The sequence below is a fragment of the Ranitomeya variabilis genome, chromosome 6 (assembly GCF_051348905.1).
Source record: "Ranitomeya variabilis isolate aRanVar5 chromosome 6, aRanVar5.hap1, whole genome shotgun sequence".
Taxonomy (NCBI): domain Eukaryota; kingdom Metazoa; phylum Chordata; class Amphibia; order Anura; family Dendrobatidae; genus Ranitomeya; species Ranitomeya variabilis.
In genome coordinates this window covers 61,369,733-61,391,579 of record NC_135237.1, presented here as the reverse complement: position 1 = coordinate 61,391,579, position 21,847 = coordinate 61,369,733, and the positions used below count along the sequence as shown (strand labels likewise).

General features: G+C 41.9%; 1 protein-coding gene across 1 annotated transcript in view; it reads right to left on the bottom strand.

Annotated features, from left to right (window-relative positions):
• ADARB2 (adenosine deaminase RNA specific B2 (inactive)) overlaps positions 1–21,847 on the bottom strand; it is an 897,867-nt gene that overhangs the window by 155,012 nt on the left and 721,008 nt on the right. The window contains exon 6 of the mRNA XM_077268554.1: positions 4,734–4,845. Coding sequence (XP_077124669.1) covers positions 4,734–4,845 — 112 coding nt within the window. The remainder of the gene's footprint in view (positions 1–4,733; positions 4,846–21,847) is intronic.

Here is a 21,847-nt window from a genome sequence, read left to right as displayed (position 1 = left end):
GAGCAGGCTCCACTGCGGCAGGAGAAGAATGGGAGACCGCAGCGGAGATGGACCGATATTCCCCCTGTGCAGAGGCAGGAACTCAATCCCTAATCCTAATCTCAACCCTAACCTCAAACCTAACCCTAATCCCAATACACCCCTAATCCCAACTCTAACCCTAACTTTAGCCGCAACCCTAGTCCTAACTTTAGCCCCAACCCTAACCCTAACTTTAGCCCCAACTCTAACTCTAGCCCTAACTTTAGCCCCAACCCTAACCCTAGCCCTAACCCTAAATTTAGCCCCAGCCCTAACCCTAAATTTAGCCCCAACCCTAACCCTAAATTTATCCCCAACCCTAACCCTAAATTTAGCCCCAACCCTAACCCTAGCCCTAACCCTAGCCCTAACCCTAACCCTAGCCCTAACCCTAAATTTAGCCCCAACTCCTCTAGCTGCCGGCCGGCAGATCATGGCGGGCGCACTGCGCATGCGCCCGTCATTTTCTTACAGAAGGAAGAAGCTGGCGGCCAGAAGAGGACACAGGAGGACTCAGGTACACCGGTAAGTATGATAGAGTCCCAGAATCCCCCTATTTCTCTGTCCTCTGATGTGCAATCACATCAGAGGACAGAGAATTACACATCGCTTTTTTTTTTTTTTGCGGTCGCCAGTAAACAGTTAATTACCGGTGATCGCAAAACAAGGGTCGGTAAAAACCGACCCTGATCATGTTCTTTGGGGTCTCGGCTACCCCTGGCAGCCGAGACTCCAAAGATCTCCCTGGTGCCGGCCGGCGGGCGCACTGCGCATGCGCCTGCCATTCTTTTGCCGGAAGAAGATGGCGGCGCCCATCGGGAGCCACGAGGAGCACCAGGGGAGACAGGTGAGTATCGGGGGGGCTATCGGGGGTGATTGGGGACCTCATTTATCTGTCCTCTGATGTGCGATCACATCGGAGGTCAGAGATATTAAATGGGAAGTCGCGTTTTTTGTTTTTTTTTGCGACCGCCGGTAAACGTTTAATTAACGGCGATCGCAACTCGGGGGTCAGTAAACCCGCCCCGAATCATGTTCTCTGGGGTCTCGGCTACCCCCGATAACTGAGACCCCAGAGAAAATCCGACTCTGGGGGGCGCTATTCACTTTTTCCACAGCGCTGTTAATTAACGGCGCTGTGGTTTAAGAACCCTTAGCGGCCGCCGTTAAAAGGCGTATTGGCGGTCGTTAAGGGGTTAAACACCTTAGTAAACAACTTTGCATAAAGAGAGAGATTTTGCTCTTTCACTTTGAGAGTGTTCATGGAGGAATCACATGAAGAGTTGAAAGGATTTGCAAAATAATTCATCAACAGAAGATCTGTGGTTAGTTCTCCAAGATGTTTAGAACAACCTCCTGACGAGTTCCTACGATAAGTGTACCTAGAAGAATTGATTCTTTTTTTTAACTCAAAGGGCGATATTGATTTGATTTAGATTTCTATTTTGTTTATTCCCTTTGCATTTTATTTATTGATTAAAATAAACTATTACAAATAAACTAGTAATACTCCTACTTTTTAAAGCATTTTTATTTCCAGCACTCCTGTTTTCCATACCTACCGACAATTTTTGTACAGTACAAAATATATATCTCAAGACATAAAAATTAGCACTTTTTAAAAAAATATGTGGTAAATGCATTTCAAAGGCTGCATCCTATATTTGCAAAAATTGTCTATGTTTGTTCTCTCAGAAAGAGCTTCACGTCTTTCCTTGTAGTGAATCTGGTGTTACAGCTTAGTGCTATTAATGGAAAGGTAATAGGATGTAGTACTTAGCCCATGGAAAAAGAAGCATTGTTCCAAATGAAAATCAAGAAAAGAGAGAATCCCTCAATCCATATGAATCATGTCTTTTCTTTGTGTATTTAGAACAGTTATACGAAAGGGCTGAGATTCACAGATACACACTGGACATTCATTACATTTCTCTTCCAATCATATTACCGACCCCATAAATCCAGGCAGCATCTTATAAATCACCAATCATCCTCATAATCAATATTCATTACTTTTACTTTACCCACCAAACATTTATTACAATACACTGTATCACAGACACGACGAGCTGTACTGAGGAGTATTTTATGGTTGTTAAAGGGAGAAACATTGTAAATCAACATTAAGTGGAAATGGATGGCATTTATTATTTTCCCCTGCCCTGAAAAATTCAATTCTGATATTGTCAGGGTATTCTGATGACAGTGGTAAATCATACTTAGAAATTGAAGCCAAATAAAAGGAAATGAAATAAAAAATTACATGTATTCATTTCTTTCAGAAAATGTCAAAAACTATCTATCTATCTATCTATCTATCTATCTAATATCTATCTATCTATCTATCTATCTGTTTATCTATCTATATATAAATCTATCTATTATCTATCTATCTCTTATCTATCAATCTCATATCTATCTATCTATCTATCTATCTATCTATCTATCTATCTATCTATCTATCTATGTGCCTGTCTGTCTCATAGAGACAAAAGGAACCTCTTTTATTATACCCCTAACCCACAAGAGTTAATTATGATGTTGTATGTTTATGGGGTAACTAAGGTCTAGAATAGTTAAAGTGAACCTGTCACCAGATTTGGCTGATATAAAATACGGTCACCCCCTTTCAGGGCTAATATACATCATTCTATAATTCTGTATAAGTGCCCTCAACATGACCTGCAAGAAAAAAAAAACCCCTTTTATTATACTCACCTGCAGGGTGGTCTGGCTCGAGGGGCGTCGTTGGTCTTGGTCCGGTGCCTCCCTTCTTCTTTCGATGCCGTCCTCCTTGCTTCATATGGATGACGCCTCCCTATGTCACCCACACCGTCTCCCAGACATCGCGCTCCTGCACAGGCGTACTTCTCTGATCTGACGAGGGCAGACCAAAGCACAGCAGCGCACAGGCGCCGGGAAAGCTCAAAGAGCCCCAGTGCATGTGCACTGCAGTACATTATTCTGCCCTCATCAGATCAGAGAAGTACGCCTGTGCAGGAGCGCGATGTCTGGGAGACGTAGGGAGGCGCCATCCACATGAAGCAAGCAGGAGGACGGCATCGAAAGAAGAAGGGAGGCACCGGACCAAGACCAATGACGCCCCTCGAGCCAGACCACCCTGCAGGTGAGTATAATAAAAGGTTGTTTTTTTTCTTGCAGGTCATGTTGAGGGCACTTATACAGAATTATAGAATGCTGTATATCAGACCTGAAAGGTGGCTTATCTAATATTCATTAACCCTGGTGACAGGTTCGCTTTAAATGCTATGGAAACTTTTACCATTTTTTTTATTGTTCACTTCCTAAATGCAAATTTAAAGGGAATCTGTCAGTAGTATTAACCCTCCTAAGTCATCTATATGGGATGTAGGTCATAGGAAACCGAATACGATGATATCCTTGATATCTGCGATCTGATGTCTTATTCTAGAGAAATCCACATTTTTCTTAACATGTAAATAACCTGTTACGATCTATAGGTGGGACATAGATCTCACTTATAATTTCCCTCCAGAGCTTATTTTAAATGAAAGGTGATATTGCCAGTGTAATCACGGCAGATATCATAGTATCATCTTATTCAACTTTCTGTAACCTACAAACCCATACAGTTGGCTTAGAAGGGTTGATCCTACTGACAGACCTTTTTTAAGATATGTTTTAAGTACTCCTCTTTGTTCTTCCCTAGACCAAAGCTAATGATACAAGGGGAGGAGGTTGCACCAATGAGGTCAAAGTATGGATAGGGAGGAAAGTTACTAGGTCTTCAAAGAGGGCAGATCACACAGGCTGTGGACATAGAAATAAAAGTGTACATAGAGTCTGCAGTGGAAAATCACAGGTAGTAAATTAGTATGCAGATAGAAAAAAGGACCATCTGCAGTGGAATGTAATGGAAAATGGCACACTTCTCAGCATCAGTATCTATCAGGCCTAGAGATGAGCGAATCACTTCACGCAGCCTTGGTTCACAGTCCATGTCAGTGCTCTTTAGCTGTGGACACGAGCAGCTTCAATTTTCGGAACGTTAATGTTCCTCAGTGCAAAGATTAATTGGCTGGCCTGGTGTGATGTTTTCTGTGCGGTGTGCAATGCCCAGGTGATGTCTCGACGACATGGCCAATCATAAGTGGAGCCTGCCATCCCGGAGGCTAAGGAAACTCACATAGCTCCTGTTCACAACCAGAGAGGACTGACCGGGACTATGGAACCCAAAGCGGTGTGCTAATTTCTAAGCAGAAAATATCCATCATGGGCTGAAGAAGGAGAAATCAGTACCGGAATGAAGCGGTGCTGATATATGTGCGCTATATGGACATAGACGGACCTCACATCCAGGTTGTATTGCTGGAAAAGTCTGAAACTAGGAGCAAGTTACTGTTGAATATCTGGTTGGGGCAGTTCGAGGGGTTTATGTTAACAATGTTTGCAAACACGGAACGTTTCTTTAGTTGCAGTATGTCCTGTGCAGACAATACCGACCATATGACTACACTTATTTACTTATGTATGTAAAAAATACACTTTTAATAGGTATTACATAAAAATGAATGTGACTCAGGCACATTTTCACGTTTCAATAGATTGAGAAGACATTTCGCGCTCACAATTCTATTTCAATTGGAAAAATTGTCTTGAAGATGTGATAATGAGATCACTATATCCAGTAACCTTCAGCACGATGAATCACAGTAGAAAAATAATCTTACCTCTGGTCATGATGATTGCTGCTAGGGCTTTGTGACGTGAGCACACGGAGAAGTTTTCAGTAAGCCCCTGGAACTTTTGTATTACCAGCTGATATATGGAATCTGCAAATTCCTAGAACACAAACAAATATGGCTATGAATTACAGCTCTCGCTGCCTGCAAAAGCTGCTGAGTCTAAAAAGCTCCCAAACCTGAAATTTGTGCATACAGGGAACAATAGATTACAGTCAACTGCACAACAACTATATTAAGCTTTGGTTTAGCATCCCTTTCTCAATTACTGCATCTTATAAATAGTAATAGGAAGTTCTGGATGACTCAAGGATTTTAGGGATGTGTCACTTATTAGGCGGTGTGCTGTTGTTCACATACAATAAATGTTTTATTACCAGGACATTATCACTGCACAGACTAACTGCCTCATACAAGGCCAACCACGCCTTCTCTTGTAATAAGTAGCGCACTGTTAATAGACAATGTACATAGAGAGCCTGGTGTGGGTGGGGTCAGCTATGGTGTGGGCAGAGACAGCTTTGTGAGCTCTGCTACATGCTACATCTAAAAACTCTGATTGTGTTACAACTGCTGCACCCAGCAAACTAAGTGATAGATAGCTGGAATCAGGGTCTCCTTTCCTACGTTATGCTACACTCAGATGAGGTAGCAAAAACCTAGTGATGGATTCCCTTTAATAAGTACAAAAGAAGACTTTATTGGTCTATTTCAGCAAAGCTTTTAAGTCAGATTTCTGATGTGCAAAGCTTTGAAAAATCTCAACAGTTTGGATCAACATGAGGCTACTCAAAAATGTTGTGACTTGTGGTGTTCTCATGCCACCTCCGCCTAGATCAGACAAAGCGGGCAGGGCTGGGGTGGGACGGGTACGTGGTGATTCCCCGCTCATCAAATTTATGATTAGTTGTCGTGTTCCATATGCAACAAATCTTACTCCACAACTGGAGAAAGATTTGTGTTGAGGTGCACAACATTTTTCAGATGCCCTGGATTCAATGATGGGCACGCGCCAGGAGAAATTTAGTTCAGGATGTCCTCTCACCAAGGACAGCATGAACAATGCCGGTCATGATGCACTGAGGCCTCGGTTTTTTTTGGTGTGTGACAGCAGCTGTAACCGGCGGTAAAAAGGTTACTGCCAGTCACAGGCGTCTGCTGATGAGAGTACTACTCTCTTCATCCTATACCCGGTCTCGATTAAATCAGCAAGAGCAGGTGTACGATGACCAGGTGCACGATGATGGGTGAATTCACCAGCCGGTGCCTTTGCAATAAATAAATAATAAAAAAAAGTCCTGAGGTTTGTTTTTCTTTATTAAACGTAAATGGGTAAAAGAGGGCAGGTAATTTTTATTTCAAATAAAGGACTTTATTCTTGCTGTGTCCTTATTACAATGCCTATGTGATTAGTAATGGGAGCATCTTATAGAAGCCTCTCCATTACTAACCTGTGGGCTTGATGTCAGCTGGCATTACAAAGTTGACATCAACCCCACAACTATGGGGTACACTTGCCATTGCACCAGAGCAAGTGGGAACAGCCACGCAAAGACACCTAACAGATGTGCCTTATCTGGGGCGTCTGCTATTTTTTGGCTGGGGGGCAATATCCATATCCCTTTACCAGCCTGAGAATACCAGCCCACAGATATCTGCTGCAGCTTGGCTGGTTGTCAAACATAAGGGAGGCCCCATGCCGTTTTTTTTAATTATTTATTTAACCAGTCAAGATCACGCTGACAGCTTGGGGCTGCAGCTCGCAGCTGTCTGTTTTGCCTGTGCTGGCTGTCAAAAATAGACCCCATATAATTTTTATTTTTATTTATTGCACAAGCACCAGTAGGTGAATACTCCCATCATTGTTTACCTGCTTTCACTGCTATCAGTGGGAACAGGCTTACAATGATGAGAGTAGTAATCTCATCAGCAGATGCCTTTGACCAATGGAAAGCTTCTTAACACTGGTCAGAGCTGCTGACAAACACGCTGTAATCTGTGTGACAGCGTGGGAATGCCTGCACTCTGACCGGCGGTACCAAACTTAATGCCGATCAGAACCGGTGTTTCTTGCGCTGTCACACAGATGACAGTGTGAGAAACGTCTGATCTACTGGCTGCCTTACTGGAGAAGTCCGTGATCAGGGTCCATGCAAGGGCACTAGGTGTTCGATACAGACCCTGAATTTTACCGTTGAGGTTCGCCCAGCCATCACTACACATGGACCCATAGGTAAGAGGCCCAATGCAGGGTCTGTCCAGTGAAAACACGTTAATACTTATCCAATGAATAGGGGTAACTTGCCGAATGATAGGTATCTGAGCTCTAAATCTCGAACCTATCTGCAGATCGAGGAATTTTGCCCTACCTTATCTGACTGATGTGCCACTCATTCTCTATTAGGCTGCGGGAGAAAGTGAAGTGCACTCCTATAGGTAATGCATGGAGGGCAGGGCGATCAGGAACACTGGCGCTCCATTCTAAAAGCCTCGTTCTAATGATTGATGCGGGTTTCAGTGGTCATCCACCAATCATCAACACGTTATCACCGATTCCCTACACATTTACTGTAGTGTGGCAGCCATCATGTTGGTTCCTGGGCTGCATCCCTGCTCCCTGTAATGCTCTTCAATGAGAATACAGTCAAGCAAAGCTTAACTATGGATTAAAGGGAGTGTTAGCAAGTCTTTGTCTTTCTGCTCCTGCTCGCCTGTCTGTGAAGTGATATGCAAGAAAAACAGAGAGCCATGTCCTATATTCAGGGCAGGCAAGCCATTAGACAATGGCAGGTGCAATGCATTCTGGGAAATGAGAGAAAGGAATTTCCTGCACTTATAGTGCTGGCAGAATGCTAATGAAGATGAAGCTTCCACCGAGAAAGAATGGTTGGTAAATTGCACAGAGCATGAGAATCTGGACAATTCTTTGGCATATTCACTTACATGTGCAACCAATAATTGTCTTAACATCTTGCAAGGGATGAAGGCAGAAAGATCGTGCTTTTCTACAGGGTTTCTGTAATACAACAGGTGTGTTTGAAGGCTCTGCATGCAAATAAGCAATTTTAGCTGTTTTAGTTTTATAAATAAATTTGCCCACTAAATATCTATGTCGGGATTTCTAATACATTCATCCCCATTCGAATTATCCAGGTTCATTCATTGCAAATTTCAATTTGCGGCGATCGCACAGCATACAGAGAAAAGAAATAATGTAACAGGGGCACTAGGCAGAAAAGGTCAGCAAGGGAGATAAATAAATAAGCCGGAGAAGACATTTTCCTCCAGGACTTTATTATTTCAACATTGTTTTATCTAAATGTTTTACAGAAGGAACAGAAAGAAACGATTCATCAATGGCTGTTTACTGACTGCCAGGAGCACTTGTAGCTGCCAAATGACTGCTGCGTACATTGGGAGAATCATCAGCGCTCGCAGGCTTGTGGGGTATACAAATGAACGGCATACTATCAAAGATGGGCAAGAACCATACACAAGATAGACTTCATGAAAGCAATAAATCTGAACTTGATATGAAAACTCTGATATGTGCCAAGTCTTCATGTCGGGGATGAAGGAGGGCAAAACTGTCATTGAGGTCAATATCAAACTACTTGCGATTTGATTTGCGAGAATTGTCAAAAATGCTTGCTGTTATTTAGCACAGTGCAGAAGATTGCATCAGCCAGCGGTGGCTTACATGACGTAGAATTGACTGGGTGGGCTTCCTAAAAAATCCTTGCAGTTAATACATCACGTAGCATAGCACAATAGTATAAAACAGCCTATCACAGGCTGTATAAAAGCCAAGGCAGGGAATGCAGTATAATACAAAACATGATTTTAGTAAAAAACAAACAGAATACCTGAGAGAGTTTAAAGGAATTAGTAACAAAGTAACATAGTAACATAGTTAGCAAGGCTGAAAAAATACATTTGTCCGTCCAGTTCAGCCTATATTCCGTCAGAATAAATCCCCAGATCTACGTCCTTCTAAAGAACCTAATAACTGTAAGATACAATATTGTTACGCTCCAGGAAGACATCCAGGCCTCTCTTGAACCCCTCGACTGAGTTTGCCATCGCCACCTCCTCAGGCAAAAAATTCCAGATTCTCACTGCCCTAACAGTAAAGAATCCTCTTCTATGCTGGTGGAAAAACCTTCTCTCCTCCAGACGCAGAGAATACCCCCTTGTGACCGTCACCTTCCTTGGTATAAACAGATCCTCAGCGAGATATTTGTATTGTCCCCTTATATACTTATACATGTTTATTAGATCGCCTCTCATTTGTCTTTTTTCTGGACTAAATAATCCTAACTTTGCTAATCTCTCTGAGTATTGAGCCAGAAACACATGGGCTACTTGCACACTGAACAAGTCTGTAGGAACCTGTTCACACCACCAGAAAACTTGAAGACACAAAAAAGCACAGTGAGGTCAAAAATACTCTGTTGTAAAAAAATCACAGTAATAAGCTAGTAAAAAATGTATACTAAGCTGCTCCACCAAATCGCCAAGGTATACCCTTATAGAGCAGTCCATCCTGCATGTCCACATGTATATTTTTTTCTCTCTGAACCCTGCTTATACAGGTACTATACAGATAATCAGGTTTTAAATACATCAGATAGGGATTGCATACATTAGTTAGGACTGCTCTATAAGGGTATACCTTGGCAATTTGGTGGAGCAGCTTAGTATACATTTTTTTGCAAAAAAACGTATCAACTAAATACCCTGTTTTCTTTACATCTTTTGACTAGCACTTGCTTATTACTGTGATTTTTTTACAACAGAGTATTTTTGACCTCACTGTGCTTTTTTGTGTCTTCAAGTTTTCTGGTGGTGTGAACAGGTTCCTACAGACTTGTTCAGTGTGCAAGTAGCCCATGTGTTTCTGGTTCTATAATTGTTCTCTTGTTTCTACAAGACTGGGGAGTCCACCACTCCTCTGTGGGTCATTTGCATTTAAGCTGTTCCATCCTGCATGTCCACATGTATATTTTTTTCTCTCTGAACCCTGCTTATACAGGTACTATACAGATAATCAGGTTTTAAATACATCAGATAGGGATTGCATACATTAGTTAGGACTGCTCTATAAGGGTATACCTTGGCGATTTGGTGGAGCAGCTTAGTATACATTTTTTTGCAAAAAAACGTATCAACTAAATACCCTGTTTTCTTTACATCTTTTGACTAGCACTTGCTTATTACTGTGATTTTTTTACAACAAAGTATTTTTGACCTCACTGTGCTTTTTTGTGTCTTCAAGTTTTCTGGTGGTGTGAACAGGTTCCTACAGACTTGTTCAGTGTGCAAGTAGCCCATGTGTTTCTGGTTCTATAATTGTTCTCTTGTTTCTACAAGACTGGGGAGTCCACCACTCCTCTGTGGGTCATTTGCATTTAAGCTGTTCCATCCTGCATGTCCACATGTATATTTTTTTCTCTCTGAACCCTGCTTATACAGGTACTATACAGATAATCAGGTTTTAAATACATCAGATAGGGATTGCATACATTAGTTAGGACTGCTCTATAAGGGTATACCTTGGCGATTTGGTGGAGCAGCTTAGTATACATTTTTTTGCAAAAAAACGTATCAACTAAATACCCTGTTTTCTTTACATCTTTTGACTAGCACTTGCTTATTACTGTGATTTTTTTACAACAGAGTATTTTTGACCTCACTGTGCTTTTTTGTGTCTTCAAGTTTTCTGGTGGTGTGAACAGGTTCCTACAGACTTGTTCAGTGTGCAAGTAGCCCATGTGTTTCTGGTTCTATAATTGTTCTCTTGTTTCTACAAGACTGGGGAGTCCACCACTCCTCTGTGGGTCATTTGCATTTAAGCTGTTCCATCCTGCATGTCCACATGTATATTTTTTTCTCTCTGAACCCTGCTTATACAGGTACTATACAGATAATCAGGTTTTAAATACATCAGATAGGGATTGCATACATTAGTTAGGACTGCTCTATAAGGGTATACCTTGGCGATTTGGTGGAGCAGCTTAGTATACATTTTTTTTGCAAAAAAACGTATCAACTAAATACCCTGTTTTCTTTACATCTTTTGACTAGCACTTGCTTATTACTGTGATTTTTTTACAACAGAGTATTTTTGACCTCACTGTGCTTTTTTGTGTCTTCTCTCTGAGTATTGTAGCTCCCCCTTCCCCTTTATTAACCCCTTTACCCCCAAGGGTGGTTTGCACGTTAATGACCGGGCAAATTTTTACAATTCTGACCACTGTCCCTTTATGAGGTTATAACTCTGGAACGCTTCAATGGATCCTTATTGATGATTCTAACATTGTTTTCTTGTGACATATTGTACTTCATGATAGTGGTAAAATTTCTTTAATATTACCTGCGTTTATTAGTGAAAAAAATGGAAAATTTTGAAAATTTTGCAATTTTCCAACGTTGAATTTCTATGCCCTTAAATAACAGAGATATGTCACACAAAATACTTAATAAGTAACATTTCCCACATGTCTACTTTACATCAGCACAATTTTGGAACTAACAATTTTTTTTTTGTTAGGGAGTTATAAGGGTTAAAAGTTGACCAGCAATTTCTCATTTTTACAACACCATTTTTTTTAGGGACCACATCTCATTTGAAGTCATTTTGAGGGGTCTATATGATAGAAAATAACCAAGTCTGACACCATTCTAAAAACTGCACCCCTCAAGGTGCTCAAAATCACATTCAAGAAGTTTATTAACCCCTCAGGTGTTTCACAGGAATTTTTGGAATGTTTAAATAAAAATGAACATTTACCGTAACTTTTTTTCACACAAAATTTACTTCAGCTCCAATTTGTTTTATTTTACCAAGGGTAACAGGAGAAAATGGACCCCAAAAGATGTTGTACAATTTGTCCTGAGTACGCCGATACCCCACATGTGGGGGTAAACCACTGTTTGGGCGCATGGTAGAGCTCGGAAGGGAAGGAGCGCTATATGACTTTTCAATGCAAAATTGAGTGGAATTGAGATGGGACGCCATGTTGCGTTTGGAGAGCCCCTGATGTGCCTAAACATTGAAACCCCCCACAAGTGACACCATTTTGGAAAGTAGACCCCCTAAGGAACTTATCTAGATGTGTGGTGAGCACTTTGACCCACCAAGTGCTTCACAGAAGTTTATTATGCAGAGCTGTAAAAATAAAAAACATATTTTTTCACAAAAATGATATTTTCGCCCCCAATTTTTTATTTTCCCAATGGTAAGAGAAGAAATTCAACCCCAAAAGTTGTTGTGCAATTTGTTATGAGTACGCTGATAACCCATATGTGGGGGTAAACCACTGTTTGGGCACATGGCAGAGCTCGGATGGGAAGGAGCGCCATTTGACTTTTCAATGCAAAATTGACAGGAATTGAGATGGGATGCCATGTTGCGTTTGGAGAGCCACTGATGTGCCTAAACATTGAAACCCCCAAAAGTGACACAATTTTGGAAAGTAGACCCCAAATGAACTTATCTAGATGTGTTGTGAGAGCTTTGAACACCCAAGTGTTTCACTACAGTTTATAAAGCAGAGCCCTGAAAATAAAAAATATTTTTTTCCCACAAAAATTATTTTTTAGCCCCCAGTTTTGTATTTTTCCAAGGGTAACAGGAGAAATTGGACCCCAAAAGTTGTTGTTCAATATGTCCTGAGTACGCTGATATCCCATATGTGGGGGGGAACTACCGTTTGGGTGCATGGCAGAACTTGGAAGGGGAGGAGCGCCATTTGGAATGCAGACTTAGATGGAATGGTCTGCAGGCATCATATTGCATTTGCAGAGCCCCTAATGTACCTAAACAGTAGAAACCCCCACAAGTGATCCCATATTAGAAACTAGACCCCTCAAGGAACTTATCTAGATGTGTTGTGAGAATTTTGAACAACCAAGTGTTTCACTACAGTTTATAACGCAGAGCCGTGAAAATAAAAAATCATTTTTTTCCCACAAAAATGTTTTTTTTTAGCCCCCCCAATTTTTATTTTCCCAAGGGTAACAAGAGAAATTGGACCCCAAAAGTTGTTGTACAATTTGTCCTGAGTATGCTGATACCCCATATGTTGGGGTAAACCCTTGTTTGGGCGCACGGGAGAGCTCAGAAGGGAAGGAGCACTGTTTTACTTTTTCAATGCAGAATTGGCTGGAATTGAGATTGGATGTCATGTCGCGTTTGGAGAGCCTAAACAGTAGAAACCCCAATTCTAACTGAAACCCTAACCCTAGCCCCAACCCTAACCCTAGCATCAACCCTAACCCTAGCCCCAACCCTAGCCCTAACCCTAGCCTTAGCCCTAGCCCTAGCCCTAGCCCTAACCCTAGACCTAACCTTAGCCCTAACCCTAGCCTTAACCTTACCCCTAACCCAAGCCCTAACCCTAGCCCTAACCCTAACCCTACCCCTAACCCTAAGCCCTAACCCTAGCCCTAGCCATAACCCTAACCCTAGCCCTAACCCTAGCCCTAACCCTAGCCATAACCCTAGCCATAACCCTAGCCATAACCCTAGCCCTAACCCTAATGGGAAAATGGAAATAAATACATTTTTTTAATTTTATTATTTTTCCCTAACTAAGTGGGTGATGAAGGGGGGTTTGATTTTCTATTCATAATGTTTTTATTAGCGGATTTTTATGATTGACAGCCGTCACAGACTAAAAGACGCTTTTTATTGCAAAATATAGTTTTTGCATTTCCACATTTTGAGAGCTATAATTTTTCCATAGTTTGGTCCACAGAGTCATATGAGGTCTTGTTTTTTGCGGGACGAGATGTCGTTTTTATTGGTAACATTTTCGGGCACGTGACTTTTTTAATCACTTTTTAATCCGATTTTTGTGAGGCAGAATGACCAAAAACCAGCTATTCATGAATTTCTTTTTTGGGGGGGCGTTTATACCATTCCATGTTTGGTAAAATTGATAAAGCAGTTTTATTCTTTGGGTCAGTATGATTACAGCGATACCTCATTTATATCTTTTTTTATGTTTTGGTGCTTTTATACGATAAAAACTATTTTATAGAAAAAATAATTATTTTTGCATCGCTTCATTCTGAGAACTATAACTTTTATATTTTTTCACTGATGATGCTGTATGGCGGCTCGATTTTTTGCGGGAAAAGATGACGTTTTCAGCGGTACCATGGTTATTTATATCCATCTTTTTGATCGCATGTTATTCCACTTTTTGTTCGGCGGTATGATCATAAAGCGTTTTTGACTCTTTTTTTTGTTTTTTTTTACTGCGTTCAGTTACATTATATCCTTCCTGAGCTCCAGTGCCCCAAACTGTACACAGTACTCCATGTGCGGTCTAACTAGGGATTTGTACAGAGGCAGAATAATGCTCTCATCATGTGTATCTAGACCTCTTTCAATGCACCCCATGAACCCCACCCCACCCCAACACCTCACCACCTGTGCACTTGACCCCATGCCTTCCCACCTGCTCCCCAACCTCACTAACACGCTTATTCCAGCCCTAACCCATCTCTTCAACCTATCGCTCTCTTCTGGTACCTTCCCCTCTGCCTTCAAACATGCCACCATCACACCCATCCTTAAAAAAAGTAACCTTGACCCAACTGCTATGCCCAGCTATCGCCCCATATCACTGCTCCCGTTTGCTTCAAAACTTCTTGAGCAGCATGTCCATGGTCAACTTTCCTCCCACCTCTCATCTAACTGTCTCTTTGACAACCTCCAATATGGCTTCCGCCCCCACCACTCCACCGAAACTGCCCTGACAAAAATTACTAATGACCTAGTCACAGCCAAAGCTAACAGACAGTTCTCCATCCTCCTCCTTCTTGACCTGTCCTCTGCTTTTGACACAGTCGATCACTGCCTACTACTACAGATTCTTTCTTCCCTTGGCATCAAAGACCTCGCCCTGTCCTGGATTGCCTCATACCTTTCCAACCGCACATTTAGCGTTTCCCACTCCCACACTACCTCCTCATCCCGCCCTCTCTCTGTCGGAGTCCCTCAAGGCTTTGTCCTAGGACCCCTACTTTTTTCCATCTATACCCTTGGCCTAGGACAACTCATAAATTCCCATGGCTTCCAGTACCACCTGTATGCAGACGACACTCAGATCTACCTCTCTGGCCCAGATGTCACCTCCCTGCTGTCCAGAATCCCAAAGTGTCTGTCAGCCATATCCTCCTTCTTCACCTCTCGCTTCCTAAAGCTCAATGTAGACAAAACCGAATTCATCATCTTTCCCCCACCTCACGTATCCCCCCTACCCAATCTATCTATTATGGTGAACAGCATCACGCTCTCTCCCGCTCCTGAAATCCGCTGCCTCGGGGTAACTCTTGACTCTGCCCTGTCCTTCAAACCTCACGTCCAAGCTCTTGCCACCTCCTGTCGCCTCCAACTCAAAAATATTGCCAGAATCCATTCCTTCCTCAGTCCACAATCTACCAAAACTCTTGTGCGTGCTCTCATCATCTCCCGCCTCGATTACTGCAACACCCTCCTCTGTGGCCTCCCCGCTAACTCTCTCGCACCACTCCAGTCTGTCCTCAACTCTGCTGCCCGCCTAATCCACCTCTCTCCTCGCTACTCCCCTGCTTCTCCCCTCTGCAAATCCCTCCACTGGCTCCCAATCCCCCAACGAATCCAGTTCAAACTACTAACACTGATCTACAAAGCCATCCACAACCTGTCCCCTCCCTATATCTCTGAACTAATCTCCCACTATCTTCCCTCACGTAATCTTCGTTCATGCCAAGACCTTCTACTCTCCTCCACACTTATTCGTTCCTCACACAATCGCCTCCAAGATTTCTCCCGAATATCCCCCATCCTCTGGAATTCCATGCCTCAACACGTCCGATTATCCACCACCCTCGGATCCTTCAGACGGAACCTGAAAACCCATCTCTTCAGGAAAGCCTACAGCCTACAATAACCGAGCCGCCGCCTCACCACCGCCAGAGCCGCCGCCGCCTCACCCCTACCTTCTGTCTCTTCCTCACTATCCCATAGAATGTAAGTCTGCAAGGACAGGGTCCTCTCCCCTCTGTACCAGTGTGTCACTGTAAACCTGTTTACTGTAAATGATATCTATAACTCTGTATGTAACCCCTTTCTCATGTACAGCACCATGGAATTAATGGTGCTATATAAATAAATAATAATAATAATAATAATAATAATAATAATAATAATTGTCTTAGGCTACAAATCTGAACACTCTCTATGTGACTGTAGACATGTGAATCCTCACATCGCGCACTGTTCGCTGTGAAGATTCTGTGGTGCAGGCGTCGGGAGTGACACGTGACCAAAAGTATATGATTTGCATATTAGATGTGTGCGGTCTCGTTCACATCAATTGTACTGAGGGAGAACGGACACATTCTAGTTGGAATATGGCCGGAACGGAAGTATGCAAATCGCATACTTGCAACCACATGACCGCTGCTCACGACACCAAAGGATCCTCACAATGTGCAGTGCACTCACAACAGTCACTTATAGTATAAGGCCGCACACCCCTTTAAGCAGGGGTGTACATAGAAATCATGGGGCTCCATAGCAGAAATTCACACTCCCACACACTCCCCCCCATAAAAAAATAATTTGTCGGGATCACAGAAGAGCATATCTCACAATCTTGCAGCCTTTACAAAGTAATTTTGCTCCTGCTGAAGTAATAGATTTCTTTCTCATTTCCCTCATAAAGTAGAATGCCAACAAAAGTGTGATACCCCCATGGTGAGTATACAGTATAATGACCCCCACATAACTCTCCAAATATTATAATGGCCCCAACATAGCCTTCCATATAGTATAATGCACACCCCATAATCCTCCATATAGTATTCTGCACTTCCCATAGTCCTCCATAAAGTATAATACACTCCCCATGGTCTTCCATATAATATAATGCTCTCTCTAAGGTCCTCCATATAATATAATGTTCTCCATATAATATAATGCCCTCTCCATAGTCCTCCATAGAATATAATGCTCTCCTCATGGTCCTCCATAGAATATAATACACTTCCCATGGTCCTCCATAGAATGCAATACACTCCCCATGGCTCTCCATATAATATAATGCTCTCCCCATAGTATTCAAAATATTATAATGCACTCTCCATAGTGCTGCATAGAATGTAATGCACTCCCCATGGTCCTCCATAAAATATAATGGTCTCCCAGTGGTCCTCCAAAAAAAATAATGCACTTCACATTGTCCTCCATACAATATAATGCACTTCCCATGGTCCTCCATAGAATACAATGCACAACCCATGGTCCTCCATACAATAAAATGCTCTCCCCATGGTCCTCCATACAATATAATGCTCTCCCCTTGGTCCTCCATACTATATAATGCACTCCCTACGGTCCTCTATACAATATAATGCACTCCCCATGGTCCACCATAGAATATAATGCACCCCCTATGGTCCTCCATACAATATAAAGCTCTCCCCATGGTCCTCCATACAATATAATGCACCCCATGGTCCTCCATACAATATAATGCTCTCCCCATGGTCCTCCATACAATATAGTGCTCTCCCCATGGTCCTCCATACAACATAATGCTCTCCTCATGGTCCTCCATAGAATATAATGCTCTCCCCATGGTCCTCCATAGAATATAATGCACTCCCAATGGTCCTCCATAGAATATAATGCACTCCCAATGGTCCATCATACAATATAATGCTCTCCCCATGGTCCTCCATACAATATATATTGCACTCCCCATGGTCCTCCATAGAATATAATGCTCTCCCTATGGTCCTCCATAGAATATAATGCTCTCCCTATGGTCCTCCATAGAATATAATGCTCTCCCTATGGTCCTCCATAGAATATAATGCTCTCCCTATGGTCCTCCATAGAATATAATGCTCTCCCTATGGTCTTCCATACTCTATTATGGCCACCAGTCACTGATTTAAAAAAAAAAAAAAAGAATACAATATTCACCTCTCCTCATTCAACCCGATGCTCCGGTCACTTGAGCTTGTGGTGTGAAGTGCCGCACATCTAAGTACAGCGGGTGTGCTGTAATGACATCATCATGCCCGCTGCACTGAGACGTCAGACGCTGAGGAAGAATGCTGTGAGAGGAAGCGTCAGCTGATACTCCCTTCTCTATCATTATTGTTCGTGATGATGGCCGAAGGGGTCCGGTGTGGGGGCTGGCATTGGGCCCCGCCAGCTCACGGCCCCATATCACTCGCGTGGCCTGCCGCCATTAGCGGTACGCCACTGCCATTCTGTATGTGAGTGATGATAATCTTGTACAATGCAGGAGACTATTTTGGTAACTGCATGCAACAGGATGTAACACAAGATAAAATATACTTCACGAACCAGTTCATATCTGCAAATTTTAAGATGGAAAAAAAAAATCTTAGTCAATTTGTCTAATACATGACAATGCCAAAGGGCTATCCAGCAGCAATATTCCCCATACTCATACTCTCTGCATTTCTGCACATTTGGAACGGTCTAGATCTATTTTTCCCACTTTATCATAAGTATCTAGTAAGTAAATAATTCCAGTACAAACCTGCCGGAGATTATCAGCAATTATAAACCCGACATATGCTCCACTTTGCCCATTGTCTGTGTCTCTGTGCTAAATAATATATATAAAACAAATGTGCTTAGATCCTCATCAGTAGCCTTCTGGGTAATACTGGCATTCCACTCTTGTCAAAAAGATATTAAATCAATAGATTATACAAAAGAAAGCCTTTTAGTAAACATTTTTATTCAGCGACGGCCTCTGGGTTTATTGGGTAAAGTATCTGAAAGGTTAGATTTGCATATCGGTGGGAGCGTACACTACAGAAGAGATACAAAGAAATGTGATTTTGCTACACTGTGATATTTGAATGTATTAAGTATTCTAATAGTCACATGTTTTATTCAGTAATGATGCCGTGTTTGTATTACAGGGCAGATTAGTTTTATATATATAAAAAAAAACAGAATATCATTTGTATGAGAATGATCGTATTGTCAGAAGACCCAAATAGTATGGCAGACTGCAGGACTAGACTAGTATTAGTCACCTCTACAGTTCTTTGACCAATGAAATATCAATGATAAAGAAAAAAATTCAAAGACTAAAATATTTGTAGCTCGAATGGAAGTTTCATCGCTAGATTCCAACATTGTGAAATTAAAAAAATATGTAAACTTGTAAGGTCTTAGTTCACACAAGAGTCTTTTTCTTAACATATTTCTATGTTAAAGGGACTTTGTCAGCAGGCTTTTAGTGCCTCATCTGAGAGCAGCATGATGTAGGAAAAGAGACCCTGATTCCAATGATGTATCTCTTAGTTTACTGAGTGCTGCAGTTCTGACACAGCATTCTTAGATGTAGAATGCTGCAGGGTCTATTGACAGTGAGCTGCTTATCACAGGAGTAGGTGGAGCAAGTGCCTGATAGTTACATCAATGATAATCACAAGGTGATTAATATCTTCATTATAAGTAAACAATAGCACACAGCCAGACATGTGACATATCGCTGAGTTCAGTGTTTTATCCCCTTCCACATGTTGTCCTTAGTTTATATAGCAAAAACCTGCTGTCAGATTCCCTTTAATTAATTTATTTGTATACTGTATTCTTACACAGATTGGAGTTCCATTTATTTTGATATATTGCTCCAAATTCCCAACGTGGACATGAAGTGGATTTGCTACAGAAGTTGTCACCTATCCATAGAATAGGCGATGACGGGCACTGTTAGAATGGACCACAGTGTGCAAGCTTTGGAAAACGAAAAGCATTTGCAAAAGGAGGATAGCATATCCCCCCAAAAAAGGAAACTTTATTATGAAAAAAATTACAATTATAACACAGCCATTAAAAATATAATAAAAACACCAAAGATGTCTATGATAACATGTGTTAGCCCAAGATAATGAGCAAGAATAGACCACCTCTTCAAAATAACGGCTACAGATGTGTAGTTGGAACATGCTAAAATGAAAAAAACAAAACCCTCCAATAATAATAGTGTACTCAGCGTCCAAGTCCCATGCACCATTGATAAATTCTGTGCTTACTCGGTAGGGCCTCCCATTAGACCCATAACAGTAGAATATCCAAGAATCCCAAGGCACCAGAGGATAACCCTTAAAAAGTTAGATCTTTATTTCTTATTAAAAAAATAATCACAAAATTAGGAAGACAAGGCAACGTTTCGGCCATATCTGGCCTTTCTCAAGGCTCAAAGTACAGCTATGATGCGGAGCAGTGTGTCAAAGCTGTATTTTGAGGCTTGAGAAAGGCCACTAGGGGGAGCTGATGAACGTCCTGCATACTGTTTATACAGCAAACTGTACAGTAAACCAGTATGCAGTAGGCTCCTAAGCTCCCCCTAGTGGCAGCTGCAGATATGCAGAATTTGTAAGGGGCTATCCAGTGAAAACAACTGCCACTAAGGGCAGCTTATAAGCTTACTGCATACTGCTGTATTGTTGAGTTCACTGCATACACAGTATGCAGGAAAGTTTTAAGCTCCCTCTAGTGGTGACTACAGGCAACAAGAGTTTAATCATTTAACCAACTATGCCTATTGACTTTGAAGCTCTGTATTAGGAAAATGGATCCCAAACTGCTACAATAATATATTAGGAAATTAATCAAAGCGACATTTTGGCTTTTCTTTTTAGAGTAAAAAAAATCACTTGTGCGGCTAATAAAAAGTTCACGCATCTAAGAAAAGGTGCTACTGTTAATGGACTCTAACACAGTGCATTAATATTCTTCTAGTTCAATTAGTTCCTGAAGTCATACATGTTTTAGGTGACCTTGACCATACTTTGCTCCTTTTTCTAATTACGAAGTGTAAACCAGTTATCTCCGCCTTTTACTTAACACATGAATACAAAGATCACAACGTTCCTGTTTCATTATTTCACGCATACCATGAGAATAACCAGTTTATATATACAGGATGGGCCATTTATATGGATACACCTAAACAAAATGGGAATGGTTGGTGATATCAACTTTCTCTTTGTGGCACATTAGTATATGGGATGGGGAAACTTTTCAAGATGAGTGGTGACCATGGCGGCCAATTTGAAGTTTGCCATTTTGGTACCAACTTTATTTTTTCCAATGGGAAGAGGGTCATGTGACACAACAAACTTGTTGAGAATTTCACAAGACGTAACTTTATTCTTTCATGAGTTATTTACAAGTTTATGACCACTTATAAAATGTGTTCAAATTGCTGCCCATTGTGTTGGATTGTCAGTGCAATCTTCTTCTCCCACTCTTGACACACTGATGGCAGCACCGCAGAGGAAATGCTACCACAGGCTTCCAGTATCCATTGTTTCAGATCTCGTATCTTTACAGCATAGACAATTGCCTTCAGATGACCCCAAAGATAAAAGTCTAAAGGTACCTTCACACGAAACGACTTTGTAATGATATCGCTAGCGATCCGTGACGTTGCAGCGTCCTCGCTAGCGATATCGTTTCGTTTGACACGCAGCAGCGATCAGGATCCTGCTGTGATATCGCTGGTCGCTGAATAAAGTTCAGAACTTTATTTGGTCGTCCGATCGCCGTGTATCGTTGTGTTTGACAGCAAAAGCAACGATACCAGCGATATTTTACACTGGTAACCAGGGTAAACATCTGGTTACTAAGCGCAGGGCCGCGCTTAGTAACCCGATGTTTACCCTGGTTACCAACGTAAAAAGTAAAAAAAACAAACAGTACATACTTACATGCGTCCCCCGCCGTCTGCTTCCTGCACTGACTGAGCGCCGTAAAGTGAAAGCACAGCACAGCGGTGACGTCACCGCTGTGCCCTGCTACTGCCGGCGCTCACACAGTGCAGGAAGCGGACGCCGGGGAACGCATGTAAGTATGTACTGTTTGTTTTTTTTACTTTTTATGCTGGTAACCAGGGTAAACATCGGGTTACTAAGCGCGGCCCTGCGCATAGCAACCCGATGTTTACCCTGGTTACCCGGGGACCTCGGCATCGTTGGTCGCTGGAGAGCGGTCTGTGTGACAGCTCTCCAGCGACCAAACAGCGACGCTGCAGCGATCGGCA